The 24,498-nt window shown below is 37.5% G+C and overlaps 1 protein-coding gene across 1 annotated transcript in view; it reads left to right on the top strand.

Annotated features, from left to right (window-relative positions):
* lta4h (leukotriene A4 hydrolase) overlaps nucleotides 1-24,498 on the top strand; it is a 72,604-nt gene that overhangs the window by 34,592 nt on the left and 13,514 nt on the right. Inside the window, exons 9-16 of the mRNA XM_028813565.2 lie at nucleotides 4,408-4,431; nucleotides 4,517-4,587; nucleotides 11,290-11,401; nucleotides 13,251-13,395; nucleotides 14,579-14,682; nucleotides 20,355-20,425; nucleotides 21,184-21,238; nucleotides 24,053-24,148. Coding sequence (XP_028669398.1) covers nucleotides 4,408-4,431; nucleotides 4,517-4,587; nucleotides 11,290-11,401; nucleotides 13,251-13,395; nucleotides 14,579-14,682; nucleotides 20,355-20,425; nucleotides 21,184-21,238; nucleotides 24,053-24,148 — 678 coding nt within the window. The remainder of the gene's footprint in view (nucleotides 1-4,407; nucleotides 4,432-4,516; nucleotides 4,588-11,289; nucleotides 11,402-13,250; nucleotides 13,396-14,578; nucleotides 14,683-20,354; nucleotides 20,426-21,183; nucleotides 21,239-24,052; nucleotides 24,149-24,498) is intronic.

Raw genomic sequence — 24,498 nt, 5'->3', positions numbered from 1 at the left:
TTAACTCGTATTTCAAATGTTACAGACCTAATGGTTTATTTTTCCAAATCTTGCTCTCCTTTTTAGGTGCGTTCGCATATAACGTGCGAACCACCTATTGCAATAACCATATCTGTCTATCAGCATTATATAATTTGGAGCCTCCCATGAACAAATTTTGCTGAAATGTGGCACACTTAATCTTCAGAGCTATTTCATGAGACAATACCATTTCTGCTCAGATATCTTAAACATATTGTGCTGTACACCGTTTTAAAACTTCAAAATTCTCCCATTGAAAAGCATTAGTGAATTTGCAAACTCAACTATCTTAAAATGAAGAAACATTCTGTGTGAATTCAAAAACAAATTAGTTTACTGTTACAATTTTACCCTGACGGCCTTGACACCAACATGAATATTTTGCATTTTTCCTTTTTTTAACCTCGGATAAAGAAAGCCAACAGACCCCCCCCCCCCCCCCCCCCCCAAAAAAAACAAGTTAATGAAGCACGAGCAGACGGAGTGTGTGGGTAGGAAGTACACTGTCACTGTTTGAACGTGTGCATGACAGCAATCATCTGTTGGCAAGTCCTGCAAGGCACGTGCAGAAACCTCTGTATTATCATTTTTTTTTTCGACTTTATGAAGTCTTCCCAGTGGCTTGAGCTTATGCAGAAGGCAACTTCCATCAGCACTTCAGTCCTCCCAATGGTTTAAGTTATAACAAGTTAGTTAAAAATCTTTCTAACTGTAAAAGTATAAAATGCAAGAAAGGAAAACAAAAGGTTATCTAGATACAGTATAAATAAAGCACCCTGTGGCAATATGCACAAGAAAAACTAAACACTGACTTAATACTAACCTTGCACTAAACCATCCTCACAGTACCCTTATCTCCAGATTTTAATGATTCACTATTTCACTGTCAGTATAATTAACCAGGGTGACCTTATTCCCAGTGACATGGACAATCCCAGTTTTAGGCTACGCTTCCCAATAAATAACTTAAGAATATCAAAATATGCCAGTTTTAACAGGCTACCAACCTAATAAAACATTGCTCTGTCAAAACATATATTCTCACAATATATTTTAGAATCTAATGTACAGAGCACCAAGGGAGATGCCCATACTCCTGGCCTTCCTCCCTCTCTTCAAAGTAACATACTTATAGTAGAGCATCAAAACTCCTGAGGATGAAAGGCTGATTAGGAACTTGTGTTCAATTTGAACAGCAGTGCGACGAGGACCAAGAACCGCACAAAAAACAGAGTACTGACATTTATTTGCTTCTACATCAACCACTGTGTGGAATTATATGTTTTCATTTGTGATAGTTTTTTCTGTGCCCTGATACCTTGCTGATGATGATGAGATAAACAAATGACAATGAGCTTTATACGTGTCCATACACACTACACAAGTGTTCCGGTTTGGGACTTTGAAAGTCTGGTCACACTAGATTTACCATCAGAGTGCCACATTCACCTGATATCCTTAATGGTTGTTATTCTTCAACATTTGTCAAAACTGAATAGCTTTGCAAAACCCATTTCATGAAAATTAGAATGGCCAGACATGCCCAAAAAAAGAGAAATTTAATTAAAAAAAGATGTTTTTATTTATTTATTTTAAATTTAGATGATGTTAATTGGCAGTTGCAGATTATGGTGCATGTGTGAGTGAGAGTGGTCCTTGTGATGGACTAGTCTGTCCAGGCCTGTTTTCAGCCTTTTGCCCAATCCAGGTGATATAGCCTTTGGCCCCCAAAACCCTGAAATGGTTTGAGAATGTTCTAGAATCTACCTACTGAACTCAGAGTCGAATGAGGGCTACAGTGCCTACACAGTCCTCCAATGCATTTAAATGTTACGCCATGTGTACATTTTTAATTTGTTTAGATTAGTCCGAACTTTAAGGCTAATTGTCACTGTTAGGATACAGTTATGGGAAGAAATGCCACAGGAAAAAAGTTGCATTAATAGGAAAGTGACACAAGAAGGCTGAGAACTATAACAACAATTTATTCCTTGTATAGCCCAAAATCACACAAGGAATGTCTCAATGAACTTTAACAAGCCCTGTTTTGACATACCCCTAGCCTTCACCCCAAACAAAAAGCCTTGTAGGGATAAAAATGTAATTTTTAGCCACTCAAAGGTAAGATTCACATTCCTCTGTTTAGCAGAGTCATACAAGTCAGCCCTTGTAATTCTACCTTCCTCAGTATGCTTCGCAGCCATGTTGTCTCGTGGAGTATAGACCTTCGAGTGTGAGGTGACACTCTGAGTGACCTCTCAGCAAAGTCATCACAGCAGTTGTCAGTTCATGATGAATTTTCATACCATCATGCCTTTTCCAACTCCATGAGGAACAGTAACTGTAGTACAGTATTATCAAAACATGTAAGATGTTTAAGCATGTGATTGGTTCACTTTAACTTAGTTTAAATTGTTTGTTTTGAATTAAAGTGCAGCATATTGTTTCACTGTCATTTTATTAATGTCTGAAACATTTTCCTATCTCTCTATTATAAAAAAAATCTTGGGGAGGGAGACTAGGAAGACGAGATGTGATCTTCTCGGAAGACAATTTGAAGTCTGTTGTAAGTCGCTCTGGATAAGAGCGTCTGCTAAATGTTGTAAATGTAAAGTCCCGCGAGAGACACTTTAACTTGCTCCCAGTTCTTAAAACAACAACAAGCAAAACACGCAGCTCGCCAGCAGTAGAAAGCCAGCAGATGATCCAACCGCTTCTCCTTACGTGCTTTCAGCCACCCTAAACCCCCAACCACCCTAAGCACCATACCCCCCCCCCCCCCCCCCCCCCAACAACGCAAGCAGGCTTTGAAATGATCGGGCAGTGCGACAAGCAGAACAGGCAGCTTGCCAGCAGCAACAAGTCAGCAGGTGAACCGACCGCTTCTCCTTAGCGTGTGTTCAGCCACCAAAATCCCACCCCCTTCTTCACAACGTGAGCAGCAGAGACACGCAGTGGCAAAAGGAAAGCTGTTGTACAGGCTTTAAAATGATCGACGGGCAGCGCAACAAGCAGAACAGGCAGCTCGCCAGCAGCAAAAAGACAGCAGATGATCCGACAGCATCTCCTTAGCATGTGTTCAGCTGCACCCCCTTCACAACGCGAGCAGCATTATACGTCCAGCGAGAAAGAGATGTAACCACACCCAGGGCCGGAATTAAAGGACAAGTATTGTATTTACAAAAGTTTTAAAGTAAAAGTGAAAATAATGCATATGTAACAATTCCCATGAAAATAACAATCTCTTTTAATTGTATATCCGGTAAACCAAACCCGGAGGTGGGCGAGCGAAGCGAGCAGGGGGCAGAGCCCCCTAGTAAATTAAGTAATAAAGCTTTATGCATTTTTGCTGATTGTTCCATTAAAGGACATTTTCAGTGCAAGTTCCGACTGAGAAACTGAGACCCACATGTAATTATTCCTAAATATTTTATCTGAAGACTCTGTATCCCCCCTTTAGTCCATGTGCTAGTGATGTCTTTTTAGAAGTACGTACCCTATATTGCTTTTGTGTAAGTGCATCATACAATAAGAAATGTTTATTTAAATTTTAAATAAAATTTAAGGAAGTGTAAAAATTTCTTGTAGGGATGCACTGATAAACAACAACTAGGATGATATAAATAGAATGTCTTTTGTGTATCATATCTGCTGATTTTGATACCAATACTGATATTTATTGTTTCAGTTTATTTTTTTCTGCACTTTGTCAACAAGTTTTTTTTTTTTATGAACTGATGACTTAAATCAGTACAGATTTGTTAGAAAGGTAAAAGTTTCATTTTTTTTCTTAAGCAATTTTAACCTTTGCAAATTACCCTTAAGAGCAAATTTAGAATAATACAGTTTCACTCTTTTTATGCTGTTCCTTTTCTGTTTTTAAAAGAAACATGGTTCTTTTATTTTTAGCTTAGAAGCAGGGTAGGGTACTTTAGCTATCAGTGTCATTTTAGATTATGAATATTCTTGTTTTAATAATTATTATTTCTTGGAACAAACGTCTTAAGTGATGTAGACCTTCTTTCCTGCAAGTTATACAATATTGTATTTAATGTAGTCACAGTAAACTGGTTGATTTGTTGGTTCTATGGGTATAGCATATGTTCGGTATGTTTGTAAAGTTAATATTGAGTTTATTTATTTAGTCTACAGTGTCATTATATGCAAAACTCACAGTTTCTATTACAGTTACTTTCTTTCAACAAGCCTTATCCATATTGCTTTTTAAGACATGGTAGTCCACTTATTTAATTTGCCTATCCTGACCTTTCATGAACAAATTAAAAGAAAAATACTTTTTTGATATGTGTGTTATGTGTATTGTGTGCGTACTTTAGTTATATAGCTTCCTTTCCAGTAAGTAACCTTTCCTCTTTTCTTTTTCAGGCTGGAGATCGATCTTTGTCATATGTAAGTATGATCATTAAAGGTTTATATATGAACACTTTTTATCTTTTGTGAAATAAATGTCTAATATTACAGTTTTCTTTTTAAGGTTATTGCACATGAAATATCCCACAGCTGGACAGGAAACCTGGTGACAAACAAAACCTGGGAACACTTTTGGTATGTTTAAAAAAAATAAATAAATTTAAAAAAATAAAAAAATTTCTATAGCAGGAAAACAAATGAAGAGATAAAAATATAATCGGGTTCAAAGTCTGTATCCTTTTTAAAATAAAATTGATAACATTTCCTGTTTTTTAGTGTATATTACAGAGTGGAAATTAAAGAGTTCAGTTCAGGTTATCGCTGTACAGCACTCTTCACTGAGTAAGTCTCAGAGCTTGTACAAAAATAATTAGACATAACTTAATAATATGTACAGTACATAGGTAAACATCTTTATCAAGGTAAAAACACAGAATCCTGTTGTCATTGGCTAATTTAGTAGTTGCCTTGATTGTATTAATTATGTGCTAGAGAAAGTTCTGAATTAAAAATTGTTTTCTCAATCATTAAAAAGTAGTGCTTTACATTTCAGCCCTATTGTCTTCATCCAGCCCAAAAAGTTAGTTCTTAGTTTACAAGGCTACTGCAGTGATTCAAACATGTGTCTCATAGATCCAGGTTCAGTTTTTGGGTTGGCCATTATTTGTAAGGAGTTTGTTTAGTGTCTCTTAATGTTTGTTAGATACTCCAGATTCCTTCCACATCCAAAAGACATGCATTTTATCTAAATTGTTTCATACTTGGAAAAAGTACAATGTGTTGGGGTCTGTAGAAGTATACCTTATGGTGGATTGGTGTCCATCACTGTCCAGGGATCATTCTGTATTAGATGAAATGGGTTTAAAAAAACTGATGGTTGGATGGATGGATATTGTGCAAGAGATTTGTGAAAAATTGTATGAACTGAGTGCTTCGCTGTATTAATCATTGATAGGAACAGAAAAACCTTTAGAAAGGTGGATCTAAAATCATATTAAATTGTACTTTTGGGTTACCAGTTATAGCGTGATTTTTGTTTCAATGTAAAATTCCTAGGGTTATATTCTTTAACGAAATTTGTGCTCCCTTTGTCTAATGTACATGTGATGATCAAAAACCAAGTCAAGCAAAGTACATTTATAAGTATTTATAATGCATACTGTATATATAAAAGCAAGATTGGCCTGTAGCACAATAAATTACCTCCTGTGTCTTGGGTACATCTTCCAGATGACAGGGCACAAATGAGAAACAGAACCATGACATTGGCAATTTATGTTGTAGGCCTAATAGTTTTGACAGATATAGTATTACTAATGGAGTATTAGCCCATGCATGGGCAATTTAGAAAATCTTGCTTTGTGTCCTGTCTGTGATCTGATAAACTACAGGGCAGACAGAGCTTTTTTATTTTTAATAAGAATTCATCCATCCATTGTCTCCCGCTTATCCGAGGTCGGGTCGCGGGGGCAGCAGCTTGAGCAGAGATGCCCAGACTTCCCTTCTCCCCGGCCACTTCTTCTAGCTCTTCCGGGAGAATCCCAAGGCGTTCCCAGGCCAGTCGAGAGACATAGTCCCTCCAGCGTGTCCTGGGTCTTCCCCGGGGCCTCCTCCCGGTTGGACGTGCCCGGAACACCTCACCAGGGAGGCGTCCCAGGAGGCATCCTGATCAGATGCCCGAGCACCTCATCTGACTCCTCTCGATGCGGAGGAGCAGCGGCTCTACTCTGAGCCCCTCCCGGATGACTGAGCTTCTCACCCTATCTTTAAGGGAAAGCCCAGACACCCTGCGGAGGAAACTCATTTCAGCCGCTTGTATTCGCGATCTCGTTCTTTCGGTCACTACCCATAGCTCATGACCATAGGTGAGGGTAGGAACATAGATCGACTGGTAAATTGAGAGCTTCGCCTGGCGGCTCAGCTCCTTTTTCACCACGACAGACCAATGCAACGCCCGCATTACTGCGGATGCCGCACCGATCCGCCTGTCGATCTCACGCTCCATTCTTCCCTCACTCGTGAACAAGACCCCGAGATACTTGAACTCCTCCACTTGGGGCAGGATCTCGCTACCAACCCTGAATAAGAATAAGAATTAATAAGAATTGCTTAGTGGAATAGGTGTGCCAGTGACCTCTCTGTGCAATATTTTATAATTATCAGATAATTACAAAATTATCCATCTTTGCATTTTTAAACCAACTTGGCAGTAGCACATATCGGGATGAAAGGAGTCTGGGATGGAATTCCCCACCAGTTATTGGGTTAAAATACTTGGAACTGTTGGCCATAGCAAATTATTCAATTGGACATTTTTAAATGGAGGAAGTAAGCTAAAATGCTTATATGACACCTACACAGGACATTCCCTGGCATGGAGATGAATGAGGGTGTAAGAGATGTTAAATTGAAATATTACTCACTGCACAACCATGCCATCTTTAAGTGTACTTAAAGGTTAGTTAGAAAAAGTATTTAGAATGAAATTGTTTCTTACCTTCTTCAAAGCTCTATGAACAAATACTTAATTACATTACACATTGCACATTACACACTAATGATAACAGGACAATGTATCTTCCTTTAGACAAGCTACTTACTCTAATTTCTAAAGACCACTGTATTGGCCTGCTAACAATCCATATTACTAACCGAGAATGCTAAACCGGATGATGGACGCAGGCACATCCGGCCATGGGCCGTAGCTGCAAAAAGACGTACTGCGCCGGCGCAACAAACAGTCCGCGAGAGTCGGCTGAGGACCCGAGAAAGGCGGACAAAAGAGGGCGAGAGAGGCGGATGAGGGTCCGCGAGAGACGCACGCGCAAAAAGAGTCCGACAAGAGCACAGAAAAACAGGAGTGAGCACATACAGAAAGGAGTCACAAAAATGAGGCTCAACAAGCACCAAAATAAGGAAAAAAAAACATTACAGAGTACTCAAACGAGGGGAAAGCACGAAACACATTGCACACGAAACTAAACACAACAAAAAAAAAAGAACAGACGAGCGCACAATAGCAAGGCACGACTATACCCCCGCCACCCTACAGGCACGGGACGGGACACACACCAAGAGGGGGATTCAACAAGCCCATGGAAGACCAAAAAAAAGAACACAAAACCACCCCACAGACCCTACAAGCAAGGACGGGACACACACAAAGAGGGGGATTCAAACAAGACACAGAAACACAAAAAGAAACAAAACGCTCGCGCAACAACGATCCCCCCCACACATCCATAAGAAAAAATGTCTCGACTCCAAAAACGCAAAGCTCAACTAAAGCTTCTAACTAACGATGTACCTAAAAGTAAAAACTTTATGAACTGCATTAGATCCTACAATAGTTCATTTGCTTTTGCATATACCGGAGTAAATATCAGGCCACCAAAAGGCAATGGACCATACTGCTTTCGCATATGTGCACAAATACTGCATCGCATTGGAACAGTGCACCCTGAAACAAATCAACAACGCAAATATGCACAAATCTACATCCTAGATCCACATTACGCAAACTATCAATCAAAGTGCTGCATCGCAACAGGCACGGATTCAAAACGAAACACCTCCCGTCTCAGACATACGTTAATGGCAGCGAAGGCTACAACGGGCTTCTCACACAGCACAGGCAAATCGATTACAGCTCCAAAACAACACGTCCCAAATACTACACATGCAACAACGCGCCTCTCAAACGGCACAAGGAAAACATACACCAGGAAAATTCATTCGGATTAATGAATGTCATTTGCAATCATTGTCATTCAGTTCACTTCCCTGAAGAAACAACTGGCAATACAAGTAATACAGTTACACGTTGTTGTCAAAAGGGTCAAATTAGACTGCCTTCTTTACATTCATATACTGAATATCTACAGAAGCTTATAACTGACGATGTACCTGAAAGTTAAATCTTTATCAACTGCATTAGATCCTACAAATCGGTATCCACTATGAACATTAATGGTGGCACTGCACGTGACATCCGTCTTGAAAAAATGTTGTTTATTGATGAATGTTCAATGACATGAAGTCACTTACTCAAAACCATTCATAAACTTCTACAAACGTTTATGAATAATAATATTCGATTTGGAGGAAAGGTACTTTTATGAGGAGGAGATTTTAGACAGTGATTAGCTATTCTTCCAGATGCCATGCACTCAGCTATTGTTCAGTGCACCTTAAAATACGCAGACAATTGGCATTACTTTCAAAAGATACAGTTAGTAAAAAAGATACGATGTCCAGAACCAGATCATAACAATTGCTTATTACAACTGAGAGATGGTACACTCACCAATACAGATGGACTTCAGCCACATATTATTACAATTCCTCAAGCCTTTATCTGCGACGACTTAGTTACAGAGACATTTGGAACAGCAATCTCATTAGACCAAATGCCCCTTTTAACACAACGCACTATATTATGTCCAAAAAATATTAATGTGGAAAACATAAATACCCAAGTCATTCCATTACTTCCTGGAGAGACACAACTCTTTCTAAGCTCTGACAAACTTGACTCTGATCACAACAATAACCATCTTAAATGACCTTACAAGTTCTGAGCTGGAATTACCTTTTACACTTAAACGGCGTGTACAAAGAAATTTTCAAATAAACCTTTACACTGTGCCACACACTTTATTGTTTGATTTCTATTTGCATCATCTACACCGTCACACTATTCTATATCTCATTCATACATCACGCTCTTTGTCATTCCCAACACCAGGGGTTGGCGAGCGAAGCCCACCCCACAGACCCTACAAGCAACGGACGGGACACACACAAAGAGGGGGATTCAAACAAGACACAGGAACACAAAAAGAAAGAAGACGCTCGCGCAACAACAATCCTCACCACCACCCCCCCCCCCCCCCCCCACACACACATACACACATCCATAAGAAGTGACACCCAAAGCCACATATTCTAAAGTGAACGTCAACACCTTCACACTAGACAGCATAGGTGTCAGCATAGGTGGATCTCCTTACAATAAAGCACTATTAACCGTTCAACTGCAGAAAAGGAAACATATTAACAGTGACTGCGATCCTCCGGAGTGGCAGCAAATCTGTTAATAAATGGTCGTACATGTCACTCAATATTCAAAATACCGGTCCCAATCACAGAGACATCAGTATCCACTATGAACATTCACAGTAGCAATGCCCGAGACATCCGTCTTGCAAAACTGATAATTATTGATGAATGTACAATGGCATCCAGTCACTTACTCAACACCATTGATAAACTTCTACAAACGTTGATGAATAATAATATTCCCTTTGGAGGAAAAGTTCTTTTATTAGGAGGAGATTTTAGACAATGCTTAGCTATTGTTCCACATGCCATGCGCTCAGCTATTGTTCAGTCCACCTTAAAATACGCAGACAATTGGCATTGCTTTAAAACAATACAGTTGGTACAAAACATGCGATGTCCAGATCCAGAATATAACAGTTGGCTAATACAACTGGGAAATGGTACACTCACAAATACAGATGGACTTCACCCAGATATTATTTCCATTCCACAATCCTTTATCTCAGACGACTTAGTAAAAGAGATATTTGGAACAGCAATCACATTAGACCAAATACCCCTGTTAACACAACGCACTATATTATGTCCAAAAAATTCTAAGCTCAGACAAAGTTGACTCTGATGACGACAATGAACATATAAATTTCCCCTTAGAATATTTGAACACTATTAACCCTGCCGGATTACCACAACACGACCTTGCCCTTAAAAACGGAACAATAATCCTGCTATTAAGAAACCTTAACACAAAACAGGGTTTATGCAATGGCACACGGTTAGTTGTCAACACCATGACACGCAATGTTATTCAAGCGACAGTTCTTACAGGATCACATGCTAACAATACTGTTCTCATTCCTAGAATTGACCTTACAAGTTCTGAGCTAGAATTACCTTTTACATTGAAACGCCGACAGTTCCCCATTAAACCTGCATTTGCCATGACCATCAACAAATCACAAGGACAAACCATGGACAAGGTTGGCATCTACCTCTCTGAACCCGTTTTTGGACATGGACAACTTTATGTTGCCTTCTCATGTGTTCGCCGTTCATCTGACGTTAAAGTTAAAATTATAAATAATCCATGCCAAGGAAGACTCATTCAAGGACAAGACACCATCTTTACTGCTAATGTTGTATACAAAGAAATATTCCAATAAAACATTAATATATGACAAACACTCTATTTGTTATTTCTATGGGCATCATCCAAAGCTGCACACTATTCTATATCTAATTCATACATCTGACTCTTTCTCATGTCCCAACGCCAGGGGTTGGCGAGCGAAGCGAGCAGGGGGCGGAGCCCCCTAGTTTCAAATAACATAGGGCACAGCTAGAATAAAAACTGAGATGATGCCGATTGGACACCATTGACATCAACAGTTTTATGCAGTTTCAAACCTGTCACTTGTAACAGTTTCTCTAGGGCTCACCCCCTTTTCATTTCACATCCTCACACGAAGAGGCTGGTAAAGGACTCGGGTCTCTAGAGTCACATAGCAGCAGCTTACCTTGTTGCGCTAAAGGGCACTCCACTTACACAAGTGAGCAAGACGGTTTCCGACTCTCAATGTGCAAATGCAAGAGTGTCATATTGTGTGGTGTCTCTCTCCGTTTTCAGTCTTGTTATCCCTTGCTACAGGACTATTAATTTGGGAGAGACCCAATAGTCGATTTCAAAAGAAAAACATTTGTGACCCTGGCACCTCCAGTGTTAATTTAAAATTCCATTGTTTGTCTCTTGAGTAATTTTGTTTTAATCTTCAGGCTGAATGAAGGGCACACAGTCTACTTGGAGAGGATGATTGCAGCCCAGATGGTAAATGAGCAATTTAGACAGTTCAAAGCAATGGGTGGCTGGAAGGAGCTGCAGGAATCTGTAAGTTTAATCCAATTCAAGCATTTGTTAAATTTTTTTTTAAATGTTACATAATATTTGCTGATGCTGCTTTAAGTTCATTTTGCAATTTTTGCACAATGTACATTTTTTATTGTTTATTTATTGATTCATTGATTGCATTGTTTGTCCTGTGAGTCTGTATCTTTGTTTTTATGTACTGTACTGCTTTGTGTATTTAAATTTCCCTTTGGGATTAATAAAGTTTATCTTGTCTAATATAATCTAATTTATATTTGTTTGTTCATTGTTCAGCAATAATATTTGTTTACAATTTATACTTTCTGTATGTGGAGCAGTTACTTTGCAGTGTACTTACAAATATAACATGGAGGACATCTAGGATTTAACTATATATCAAATTGGAAACACAGTGTAAATACGATTTGGCTTTATTGGCTGTTTTTTTGCTAGATTTTATTTTATATTCAGAAGACACCATATATGAAAATTTTAAAAGTTTTTGTTTACAAATACACCTGTTATAATTTACTCAACAGCTTATTTAAACCTCTATGTATTCAGAAATTTATCTTTACATATTTCATTGGAGGACTGGTGTTCACTCCATGCCTGATTACTGACTTGTGTCTAGTGATATACTGTACTAGAATAAGTGAGTTCAGATAATGAATGGATGGATATTCCATGAGTACTGCATCATGGTTTTGTCCTCGTGAGATGAAGGGAAAGTTATTATTTCAATTTAATCAGCTCTGGGAGTAATAGCCAGGTGGTTTGTTCTGCTCATAAGATTTTGCATCAGTGCTTTCATCAGCACCTTTCTTGCTTCCTAATCAAGAAAATGTGCACTTCTTCCAAGCAATTGAATCCACATCATTCATAACATGTTGCTCAATGTATATGTATATTGCATAGTTTTAATTTTTATTGTTATTGCCCAAAAGAAACATGCAGAATTAATTCTTGTGCACTTGTTAATAAGTTCCTAACTTCAGGAGGCAAACATTTTTTGTCCAAAATAATTCCAGCTTAATCGCTGTGAAAGGGCAAGAAGTAACAAATAATTCAAAGAAGAATTATTATTCGTACAGTAATAGTTTTATCCAGTAAATTAATCAAGGGTTATAGTGTAATTTTGTTTTTTTTTTTACTTTTCTGCTGCTTTTATTCAACACTTATTCACACTTCCTAAAATCCCTAAATTATTGAATAATTTCTGTTTGTACTTGCTTTGAATACAGTCATTTACAGTATCTAAGTATTCTGGAATTCTACAGTTTGAAGTGTTTTCTTGCCTTAATTAAGTAGTGATTAAAAAAAAAAAAATGTAATCCATCTATGTATTCTGAGTTTTTTTTTTTTTTTTTCTTATTACAAGTTTCCTAAAATTAAATACAAGTACTGCATATATCCATAAAACTTTTATTGAACCAACTTGATGTATTTGATGTTATTTGGGTTCTGAAGCCAGTCCTAACTATATCAGACAAAACAGCAGTTTAGGAGGGCCACACAGACACTTGCACAGTCAGTAAGGGCCATGTTTAGAGCTCACAGTTAACACATCCTATGAGAGGGAGATTCATCTAAACACAGGGAGAACATAAAGATTTCTCACAGCAGAAAATGGCTTGGTTAATAATGTCCATGTTTCATGTTGCTTTCTGTATTTGTTATTGTGCATTTTGTGTGTTGCATTTTATTTTGAAGATTTATTTTAACAATAATATATTTGTAAATGTGTATAATGCTTGTAAATGGAAGTGCACTATATAATTTTGCATTGTGCTTTTTATTTTGATCCATTGAAGCTTCAGTATCATTTACACTATGTTTTATTGATTGAGCACTTTGTTCTTTGCTCTAGATTCATACCTTTGGAGACAAAAATCCACTAACCAACCTTGTGCCAAACTTGCATGAAGTAGACACAGATGAGGCCTTTTCTTCAGTACCTTATGAAAAAGGATTTGCTCTGCTTTATCATCTTGAAGAGCAACTCGGTGGACCAGGTATGCAAAATTCGGTGAATAGATTATCTTAAGAATCCAATTTCAGTTACAGCTGATATGTATGCTTACTCTTTAATTATAGAAAATCAAACCCTTTCTCATAATTTGTTTGTTTAGGTTTTTTTTTTTTTTTGCAAACAGACTGAAAATATTGTTTTGAAAGTTTTTTGTAATTATTTTTTAGATCGTATGCATCTGCTGTTGTATTCAATCACTTTAAGATATGTTCATGTTATTTTCTTCATGTTGAGTGTTACTTAGTAAGATTTTTGAAATTGACATTTTTTTCTACAGATCCAATATTTGTTATATGGATAATAGAAAATAAATTTTCCTGCCATTTGTAAAAAGAGCATGTCGGATTTGTATATTTTCTGCAAACACTTTTGCATAGCATAAAAGTAATTAATTGTAGTATTTTATAAATTCTAGTATCAGCATTTTCCAAAATCAAGTTATTCCCTATTAATTTTCCAATGAAGTCCAAGTAGTGGAGGTGTGCCCCAATACTCTTAGGTAAAAAATGGTTTTCTAACACCACATGGCAGTTTTTAAAAAGCCCAGTACTTCTGGACATGTACCTTATATTAGTGAAAAGTCTGGAAAATGTCAACATCCCACAACTTTTTTAACTGACAGTGATGTCTAGTCTAGTTGATTCAATTGATGCTTCACTCACTCTTAATCCAAAGCTGTGAAGAATGTGTATCTTGAGTTTAAGCTATGGGTGGTCTCTTTACAATACAGGTATGCACCAAAGATAGCCCATGCTACTTTGGTTTAAATTTTAGTCCTACTTCTCTTAAAGTGATGCTTAAAGCACTGTCTCCAGTGATTTATTTAGAACAATGTTAGAACCGGGCAAGGTATCCTATCACTAATTAGACATATATGTAGGTTGAACAAGTCATTATATGCGATATGTCTTTATTTAACAGACAGCTTGTTATGGTGCACCTACCTGTGTAATAACAAAAAAAGTGATCTTGATATACTGTATTTAGCATAACCTACAGGGATTGCTACTGAGAGAATGGCCTGCTAGGTAAGTAATACAATAGCATCATTAACAATTGACAGAAGTTAAGCAGCTCTTATGTTTATATATTTACATTGACAAAAGATAAAAGATATGCTCCCTTAATTTTTAAAAACATTTTTATCTTTTATTTTTTGCAAACAGAGATTTTTATGGGCTTTGTCAGGTCCTATATTCAGATGTTTGCCTATAAAAGCGTCACCACAGAAGAATGGAAAGCATACCTTTATACATATTTCAAGGATAAGGTAACCAATTCAAACCTATTCTTTCTTTGTCACCTTATATTTATGTTCCAAATACTTACATTTATTTCCTTAAATTTGTTATTGAAACTATAGTTCACATAGCATTCATTTTTAAAAATACCATCTTTGTCTGTCTGCAATAAGCATTTTTCAGAATGAGCACTTTACATAACAGTTTTGATGCAAACAGACTCTCTGACCCCCAGTATAGCTCATCATGTTATATTCAGTTAATGTTTCTAAAATTTGAAAGGTGGATATAATGTTTCAATATTTGAAAGGTGGGTACTTTTACTTTGTACTACTCCTTCTGGTTTTAAAAAAAAAAAAAATTCCTAATATTTATGTAAAATTTACTCTTCACCAGCTTCTATCTGCATCACTGAGCAGTGAGGTTACTATTTTTTGTTGTCTGTTTTCCTTGTTGTAAAGTTTACAGTTCTTAAGCAATGGATAGTAAGCCCAAAAGTACAATGATATGAGCACTACCATTGACCCAGTGTGTGACCCTGAATAACTCTTTTAGCCTGTCAGTGTGTGTGTCTGACATGGAAGTTCATAATGGGTAACTCCCTAGTATCTGTTTGGCAGTGTATGTTGCAAACCTTGTAAGCATGCTAGTGCTGGGTGCTTACGCACTGACATAATGCCAATTTAAAATGCTCACTTAATGTATATACATTTGTGATGTGGAAAGAAAACCTGAGTGCCAGCAAAAGATGTATGCAGACATGAGAGGAACTTGCAAAAGGTTTGTGCACATTTCTTTGGTGTTGAGGCAGCAGTGCCTAATCGCTGTGCTGTTCATGTGGAAATTGCTTTGGTAAAAATATAAACAACATTCATGTAATATATCAATGGAAAAATGTTAACAGAAACATAAGGAAAGAAAAAAGAATTTGGAGGTTTTCAGACTTTTTATCACAGTAGTGCACTGCATGTAGGAAGGCCTGTTCACTTCTCAGAGAAATATTCTGTAATTAAAATTTTCTATGAAGAGTTCATTCAACAGATTGCTGCTCTGCTTGTATCAAATAAACTTGAACTTCAATTTGCATCAGAAGTGTACATAGTGCAATTAAAATCTTACTTGAATACACCATTAAACTAGTGTCATATTATCTGAGGTTGGATTGGTGGTTATTGCAGCAGAGATCTTGCCACAGTAACTTGGGCTTAGTCTCTACACCAGAGGTGGGTAGAGTAGCCAAAAATTGTACTCAAGTAATAGTAGCGCTACTTCAAAATAATATTACTCAAGTAGAAGTAAAAAGTAGTCATCCAAAAAATTACTCAAGTAAGAGTAAAAAAGTATTTGGTGAAAAGACTACTCAAGTACAGAGTAACTGTTTGATCATAGTAAATGATTTATTTTTTAGAAATGTTGTAATAAGACTCAAAATAATAAAATAAAAAATTAGTAAAAATACATAACATCTTTACAAAATAAAGATGCACAAATAACACCAAGTTACAAATCTCAGTTTTTCACAACAAAGCTTTTGAAGCCAATACCTACAGTAGGTAACATGAATGTTCGAACAGTGCAAACTACTTACAGTGACAAAATATACTGTACAGTGACAGTATAATACTACATATTCACTTGCCCTCCAAATAGCACAGCTGATAGAAAATAACATTAGAACAAGGCAGCTTGTGCACGTACAAGAAGTCTCACTTAACCTTGACGGTCTGCGCATATTTGGTTAAAATGTGCTTGTTCTTCACTCAGTGAAATGAAGGTTAAGTTTCAGCAGGAGTTGGCTCTCATTTTTCATGTATACATGTAGTTTCTTTCCCTATCCGCTGTCTGTGAGGAGTTTGTGCCGCTATGCCGCCACAGTTTGTGTGCGGTCATGTGACTGCATGGCTACGTCTGATTGGTGAAACGGAGTCTTGTGATTATTGTTGCTACATCTGATTGGTGAAACGGAGTCTTGTGATTATTGTTGCTACATCTGATTGGTGAAACGGAGTCTTGTGATTATTGTTGCTACATCTGATTGATGAAACGGAGTCTTGTGATTATTGTTGCTACGTCTGATTGGTGAAACAGTCATGCAGTAGATCCACTGGCGGCTTCTCTCTGACAAAAATATAGCGTATATAATGGAAAAAAAGTAACAATTCGAGTGTTGCCCAATGTAGCAGAGTAAGAGTAGTGTTTCTTCTTCACAAATGTACTCAAGTAAAAGAAGAAAGTATGGTGCAGTAAAACTACTCTTAGAAGTACAATTTTTTACAAAAGTTACTCAAGTAAATCTAACGGAGTAAATGTAACTCGTTACTACCCACCTCTGCTCTACACTGATCATTATGTGGAGTCTTCACATTCTTCCTGTGTTTACACGAGTTTTCTCAAAGTATTGTGGTTTTTTCCCCTAAAGACATGTAGTTTGGGTAGATTGGCGAGTCCATATTAGCCAATTTTTAACTGAACAGACATGGTAATGGAGTTGCATCATGTCCGTTGATTGGTTCCTACCTTTTAACTACTGCTGGTTGGGATACTTTCTGGCTACCCTCTCTCTTTTTTTGGAAGAAGCCATTTCAATAAAAGGATGTATTTGCAAAGGCCTAATACCAGTTGTGGAACAACCCCCCTGAGGAAGACAGGAATAGTTCAATCAGTTAGATTTTTATTCAGTCACAGATGAGTACCTGCATTCTTCGTTGCAAGGAAGAAGAGCAAAGTTCCATTTTTCGATTGGCTTTTTATAATTTCTTCTTCCTCCCTCTTCCCCTTACTTAATCCAAAAGCATAATATCGTTTACTTAAGCATTTTATTTTATTACGCTAATGGGCCATCTGTTCTTATTTTTTTTTTTTACTTGTCAGATAGACCCTAAAGAAGGAAAGGTCATCTTTCATGTGTCAAATAGCTGCGTTCCTAAGGAAACTGGAAATGCACCCCGCCTTATGACAGACGCCTGTATGAATAACCTGCCGTTATAGCAAAACGGCTTTGTCAGAAATTAGCCCTAAGTAGCTAGAAAGCAGTTCATTTTTCTTTCACACAGTTTATTTTATACAATGTTGAACAAGACTCCTGTAACATTGCACTTGCATTTGTTTTTTCACATATTTGTACACTGGATTTTTTTAACTTGTAATTGATTGTATATCACATTCCTACTTTGTGTGAAATATTTCTGATATTGTATAGCTTTTGTTGCTATCAAGATTTGCCTAGTTCCATTACTATGAACATCATTTTTCACACAGATCAGGAGAAGAAACTGACTCTGACAGCAGACTGCAATAGAAACGGAAGTACAATATTTTGCGATCATCTTACATGCATCAGTTTCACTATCACTATCAGTGTTTTCTGACTACGTGCAATTAGTGGCTATTAATAACTGCAAACATGCTTGTGACGATGCGGGTTCGGCTCCATGCTCCCATCTTCTATTAGGGAGCCCTTGAACCCAACACCATTGGTAATGTCACCGATGAGCTAGACAGCGAGGCAATAACAATGAGCATGGGGATGATGTATAATTGTGCAAAAGTGCTTTTATTTAAACAACAAATCCAAAGTGCAAACAAAGTGCTGTGCAGTTCAATGTCTTCTTTAAATAAATAAATAATCCAATAAAATGAAATGTGAAACGTGGAGGTTAAAACCAATAGAAAAAACTCTTCTAAAAACCACGCTGTAAAATAGCACAGGATGCAATATGTTAAAACCAAAAGTCCGGTGTCTTCTGTTTCCATGGCGGCTCACCTGCTACACCCATCTGGACTGGACTGCTCTAGAGGAGAGTCGCCTACCTGCAGGATCAGCTGCCCTTCACTCAGGTCCGGTAACCCTCCGACCCTTGGCTTCGTCAGGCTCCCAACCGGACCAAGACTTTGGACCATTCCCCAGCGGCCAAGGCGTTGACACTGAGGCTACACCAGTACAAAGCCTCATCGACTCCCGCTGCCTTGTACGGTCAGTCGACGCTTCCACTGGTCACTCCAGCTCCTAAGTCGCTCAGCTGGAGCGACCGCTTTCTTCAGCCCCACTGAGTGTCGGCCAAACACTCCCCTCATGGGCTCTCCTCCCAGCTGCCTGCTTTCTCCCTCGCTCGTTCTTCTTCCTCACACCGGCTCTCTCCACCTGCTTCCTGTCTTCTCCTACTACCTCCCGTTCTCTCTTTCCTTCTTTTCTTTTTTTTCCCTAACCGGCTCGTGCTTCTCTATATATGCGGAGAGGACATGGCAGCTGCAGCCCATTAGCCACAGGAACGATCACGGATGTGGGCAGTCCCTCACCTGTGCACTTAGGTGAGAAATGCCCACACCGCAGATCGCCCTGCGGCTCGCTACAGTTACCACGCCCCCTTGCTAAGCCGCGAGCGCGGTGATTATTTATTTAAAAACAAACTGGCTTTTGCTGAAAGAGCTGTGGACCCATAACACCACAATGCTTTTCTTGCCGAAGAGATAAGTATTTCTCAAAGATCTCGTGGAACAAATAAAGAGCAAAAGTAAAACTGAGCAGACTGCTGACTTTATAGTGTCTTTAGACTGGAAAAATGCAGGAGAAAGAACCCACACCATAGTGATTAAATAAATATGACTATATATTACATTTGTAGTCGTAAATAAGGACACACTAATATTCTGTTGTCACATACTAGGTTTCTGTTCATAATAAAATTACATATACATGATTAAAGCTTAGCTAAACCCTACTTAACAAGAGCAAATTAAATATAAAGTTGGATTTTGTCCATAATAAACTTCTCCCTAGGTAGCCAATTGACTTGCACCCAGTTCAACAACATAATCAAATACAGTTCTGTTTTTCCCCCAGTTAGTTATATCCTCAATATAACTTTCCCAGCCCTGCTTGTCAAACATTGTAAAACATTTACTGTAACCGTGTTCTCTATTTTTAAATTAAAAGAGCTGGCACACTGTGCAATAGTTTTTATGTGCAAGTTCTTTGATAATTTTATGTGATAATTATAGTGCGATTATCCTAATTTACTGGACCTAGTTTTCTTCCATTTAGTGTTTACAACATTGTAGATAAAATCGTTGGACAGTTTTATGACATACTTCTGCCTTTTTGAGTTTCAGTTGATGGGGGTTCTTAGTTTTAATTCAGCTGAAAAAAGTCTTTTAGTTAAACATAATTGAGCAGCACTTTTTATATAAATCGCACTTCTCCCAGTTAATCGCTACTGGAGCCTAGAGCCTATTGTAACAGTCATGTGGTAGTCCATTAAAGGGCCTACTCATTCTCACAGCCAAACACCCAAATACACAGGATTAAGTAAGCCACACATTTTTGTGCTGTGAAGCCCTGCACCTGAAGAACAGCCCATACAGACACAGGCAGACCATGCAAACTCCACACAGACATATATTTAGCATATTATTTTTGAGGGCTAAATCTCCAGCTAAAATATTACGTATTAAAACAATTTAAGGTTTAACTAATTAGTACAGTCAGAAAATTTCAAGTTGTAACATTTAGGATTTTCCATTTGTTGTACTTAGAAGTATCATCAAGATTTAGTAAGTAAAACGAGCATACAAGCATTACTGTATATATTTGGATCATCTGCATGGCTTAATAATGACTAAAACACATTAGTTTGATCTGAAATGTTAACTGTTTTATACATTATTTTCTGAATTGGTTTGAGTTTTGGGCTTATGTTTTTAGGTCGACATTCTTAATAAAGTGGACTGGAATGGATGGATGCACACTCCCGGCATGCCACCAGTAAAACCACAGTAAGCAGGTTTTTTTTTTTTTTTAATTGTTCTTTAGAATTTATATCTTTAAATAGATACGGATAACAGTTTTGTATTCCCACAACAATCAAAACAATTGATAATTTTATTATTCAATAAAACCGAAAAAAATCTCCCAAATCTCCCTCTTTTCCCTGGAAGTCATACTATGTGTACCTACCTTTTCAAACAATATTTATATGTGAAGATTGAATTAGTGCCCCGAGATAAAATGATTGACTCCACAAGTGTTAATATCACATAACATTATATAACATAATCCAGTTATTGCAATTCTAGATCAAAAGTCTATCCTAGCAGTATCAGCCACAAAGAAAGAGCTATCCCTGGTTGAAGCACCAGTTCATTGCAAGGGCCACTCACATGCCACACACCCACACAATACACATCTTAAGGGACGTGGGAAGGAAACTGACAAATTTACACTCGTGAAGAACATGCAAAATCTACACAGACAATGACCAAGCACATCGATCAAACCTAGGACACTGGATTCATGAAACTGCAGTGCTAATCTCTGAGTACTAATATATTCGTAGAATTTCACAATGCACTTACATTTGAAATGGACTCTAAACACAATCATCATCTGTTCAAACTGGAATAGCTAATCAATGTAAACTTTTAAGTAGAAGCACTAATTAACACCAACAATCGGTCACTGTGGTTTACTTTTTAAAAGCAGATGGTTTTGTTGGCTTTACACTGTTAACAGAAATATAATCCGTTTATTGCAGATATGACACCACACTGGCCGATGCTTGCATTGAACTTTGCCAGAGGTGGATTAAGGTAAGTTTAGAATTGTCCCATTTTAAGTTTCACAACCACCTGCTACTTCCACCCTTAACCCAAAATTCAAAATGACTTTAATTAGTATGTTGACTGTAATTTTTAAAAATTGTAAGTGTTTTACCTGCTATCTGCTGTGGAGATGAAGACCTTGGTGTTCAAAAAGAGAGTTGGTTTTCTTTGGAGGAAAATGGTAATCAAATTTATCTCAGATGGTCTAAGCAGCAAGGAACAATTTGCATCTCTCAATAACCATGTTTCCATTGCAGCTATGCACAAAATAGAAGTCACACCTCTGAAAGTTGACAAAACACAAATGTTTCCAATGAGTGATTTTTTATATGAATAAAGTTTGTTTCATCACCTGAAATGAAAAATGGCATCTGATATAATGGATGTTGGTTCTGCTATTTCAATTGCCTCTACAATCTCCATGTTTGTTTTTAATCGTAGGTAACGAGAGTGAGAGAATACAATAAAGGGAAGGCGAATTCCTTGTACTTGGCATTGGCCACGTATTAGAGATTTCTTTGAAATCCTCCACAGAGATTTTACTGAGGATAAAAAAAATGTGATGCACAATATGCCTTCTTGTGTCCACTGCCACAGCATACATAAGGGGGCCAGTCCTGACCGAGAAGCACATAGTGATTACGCTTTATAAACTGGCTACATGTGCAGAGTACATATAGAGTTGTTGCCTAGAGTTTTGGTGTGAGCAGAACCACTTTTCACAGGTTTATGTATGAGGTATGTCAGGCCATATTGCTCCAAACTAATGAGGTAATACATCACTTTACCCGAGGTGGACGAGACACAGCATTTTTCACAGCACAATTACAAGGCACACAAAATACCTCAGTTGTATTTTGAGAGTTTTTTCTAAATTCATGTGTTTCCATTTCCATTTTAGGTCATTAATCGAAATGTGGCTAGTAGTGTTGGCGTTCAACTAGACGTGTGTCTTTTTTAAAGTAATTTTCCTTACATGAATTATGTTGTTTTGCCAAAAGTGTTCAGTAAGCCCAATCGATTTTACAGTGCATTCAGAAAGCATTCAGACCCCTTCACTTTGTTAATATTTTTTTATGATGCAGCTTTCTTCCAAAATCATTTAAATTTTAATTTTTCCCCTCATCAAGCAACATCCAATACCCCAGAACAATAAAGTAAAAACAGGATTTAAAATATTTTTTCAAATTTATTAAAAAAGTAAACTAAAATATCACATTGACACAAGCATTCAGACCCTTTACTCAGTACTTAATTGAAGCACCTTTGGCAGCCATTACAGCATGGAGATTTCTGCTATTCATCTCTGCTTATTCTTTGTCAGGCTAGATGGAGACCATTGATGGACAACTACTTTCAGATCTCTCCAGCTCATTTTGAGGCTCAGAGTACTCTGGAGCAGATTTTCTTTAAGGATATATATGTACTTTGCACTATTCAGCTTTCTCTTAGACCTCATTAGTCTTCCAGTCCCTACCACTGAGAAACAACCCCAAACCATGATGCTACCACCACCATGCTTCACCAATGGGATGGTACTGCACAGGCAATGAGCGCTGCCTGCTTTCCTCCTTAATTATGCTTATAACTGAGACCATACCGTTCAATTTGTTTTCATCAGACCAGAGAGTCTTGTTTGTAACACACTTGAGAGTCATTCAGGTGCCTTTTTGCGAACGTCATACAGGTTTTCATGGTTTTTTTTTTTTTAATGAGGTGAGGCTTCCATCTAGCCACTCTGACATAAAGTCCAGATCAATGGAGTGTTGCAGTTAAGTTTTTCCCATCTCCACACAGGTTCTCTGGAGCTCTGCCAGAGTGACCATCGGGTTCTCGGTCACCTGTCATGCCAAGGCCCCCAATTGCTCACTTTGGCCAGGCAGCCAATTCAAGTAATAATCATGGTTGTTCCAAACATCTCCCACTTATGGAGACCAGCATGCTCTTTTGAACCTTCCCCAGATCTGTGCCTGGATACAATCCTGACTCTAAGCTCTGCAGGCAATTCCTTCGACCCCATGGTTTGGTTTTTGCTTTGATACATACTATGATGTATGGGACCTTATATAAACAGATGTGTGCCTTTTTAAATCATGCACAGTCAATTGACTCACTGGTGGAATCTAAATAAGGTGTAGAAACATCTCAACAATGATCAACAGAATATAATGTACCTGAGTAAGATTTCAAGTTTCTTAGGAAATGGTCTGAAAACCTATGTCACTACAATATGTCAATTTTTTTTTTAATAAATTTGTAAAAATGTCTAATATCCTGTTTTTGCTGTGTCTTTCTGGAATATTAAGTGTTGCTTGATGAGTGGGAAAAAAACAAAGTTAAACGATTTTAACCAAAGTCTGCAACTTAATTGTACAAAAGCACTGTATGTACATATTTACAATTTTTGCAGTTTTAAACAGTCATGCACATGTAGTTTAGTTTTTATCTGTTACAACTCTATATTTACATTTGTAAAGCCAACTGACTTCAAAGAATAAATTGTATTAAATGTGGGAGCTATTGGAATGTGTGTTCTTGTAGTAAAAGTATTTTCACACACACATGCACCAGTCCAGTTTAGAGCTGCCAATTAACTGTACTCCTACATTTTTGGATATGAGAGAAAAAAACAATACCCAGAGAAAAACCCATACATATGCTGGCACTTGGATAAAATGCACAATCCACACTTTTTGTGCCCAGGCTGAGATTCAGATTTAGGAACCTGGACCTGAGAGGCAACAGTGTTAACCCAACAGGAATTAAGTAGAGTCATTATTATTTCTTCTTTTTTATCTTAAGGCTAAAGAATGTGACCTAAGCTCATTTAGTCCTGCTGATATGGAGAAAATGTCTTCTCATCAGAAGATAGAATTTCTTGCTCTGTTACTGCAGGAGGTAAGCAAACATAATTTCTTGCTGGTTTTTAAATGCAATATATTTGTGTGGTGTTTTGTTTTTAAGTTGGTATTTTACCACAAAGATGGATTTTAAGAAAGTTATTATAATTGGAAATAAAGACATTGTTCATCTGACATTGCCTTACAAGTATGATTTGTTTTATAAATATTTTTTCCAACTTAATCAATAATAAAGTATTCCAACATTACACAATCCGTTCTGACTTTTAATTAATACTAGCATGTTTGGTGAGGAGATAAGCATTGTAATAAATTAATTTTTTTGTCCATGGGTTTCCTTTTGGTTATTTTTGCGCCAGCTGGTGCTTGTTTGTTCCCTGCTGGAAC

Source organism: Erpetoichthys calabaricus, chromosome 1 (assembly GCF_900747795.2).
Source record: "Erpetoichthys calabaricus chromosome 1, fErpCal1.3, whole genome shotgun sequence".
NCBI classification, from domain to species: Eukaryota; Metazoa; Chordata; class Cladistia; order Polypteriformes; family Polypteridae; genus Erpetoichthys; species Erpetoichthys calabaricus.
The sequence above is the reverse complement of the archived record's forward strand: the minus strand, read 5'-3'. Positions and strand labels throughout refer to the sequence as shown.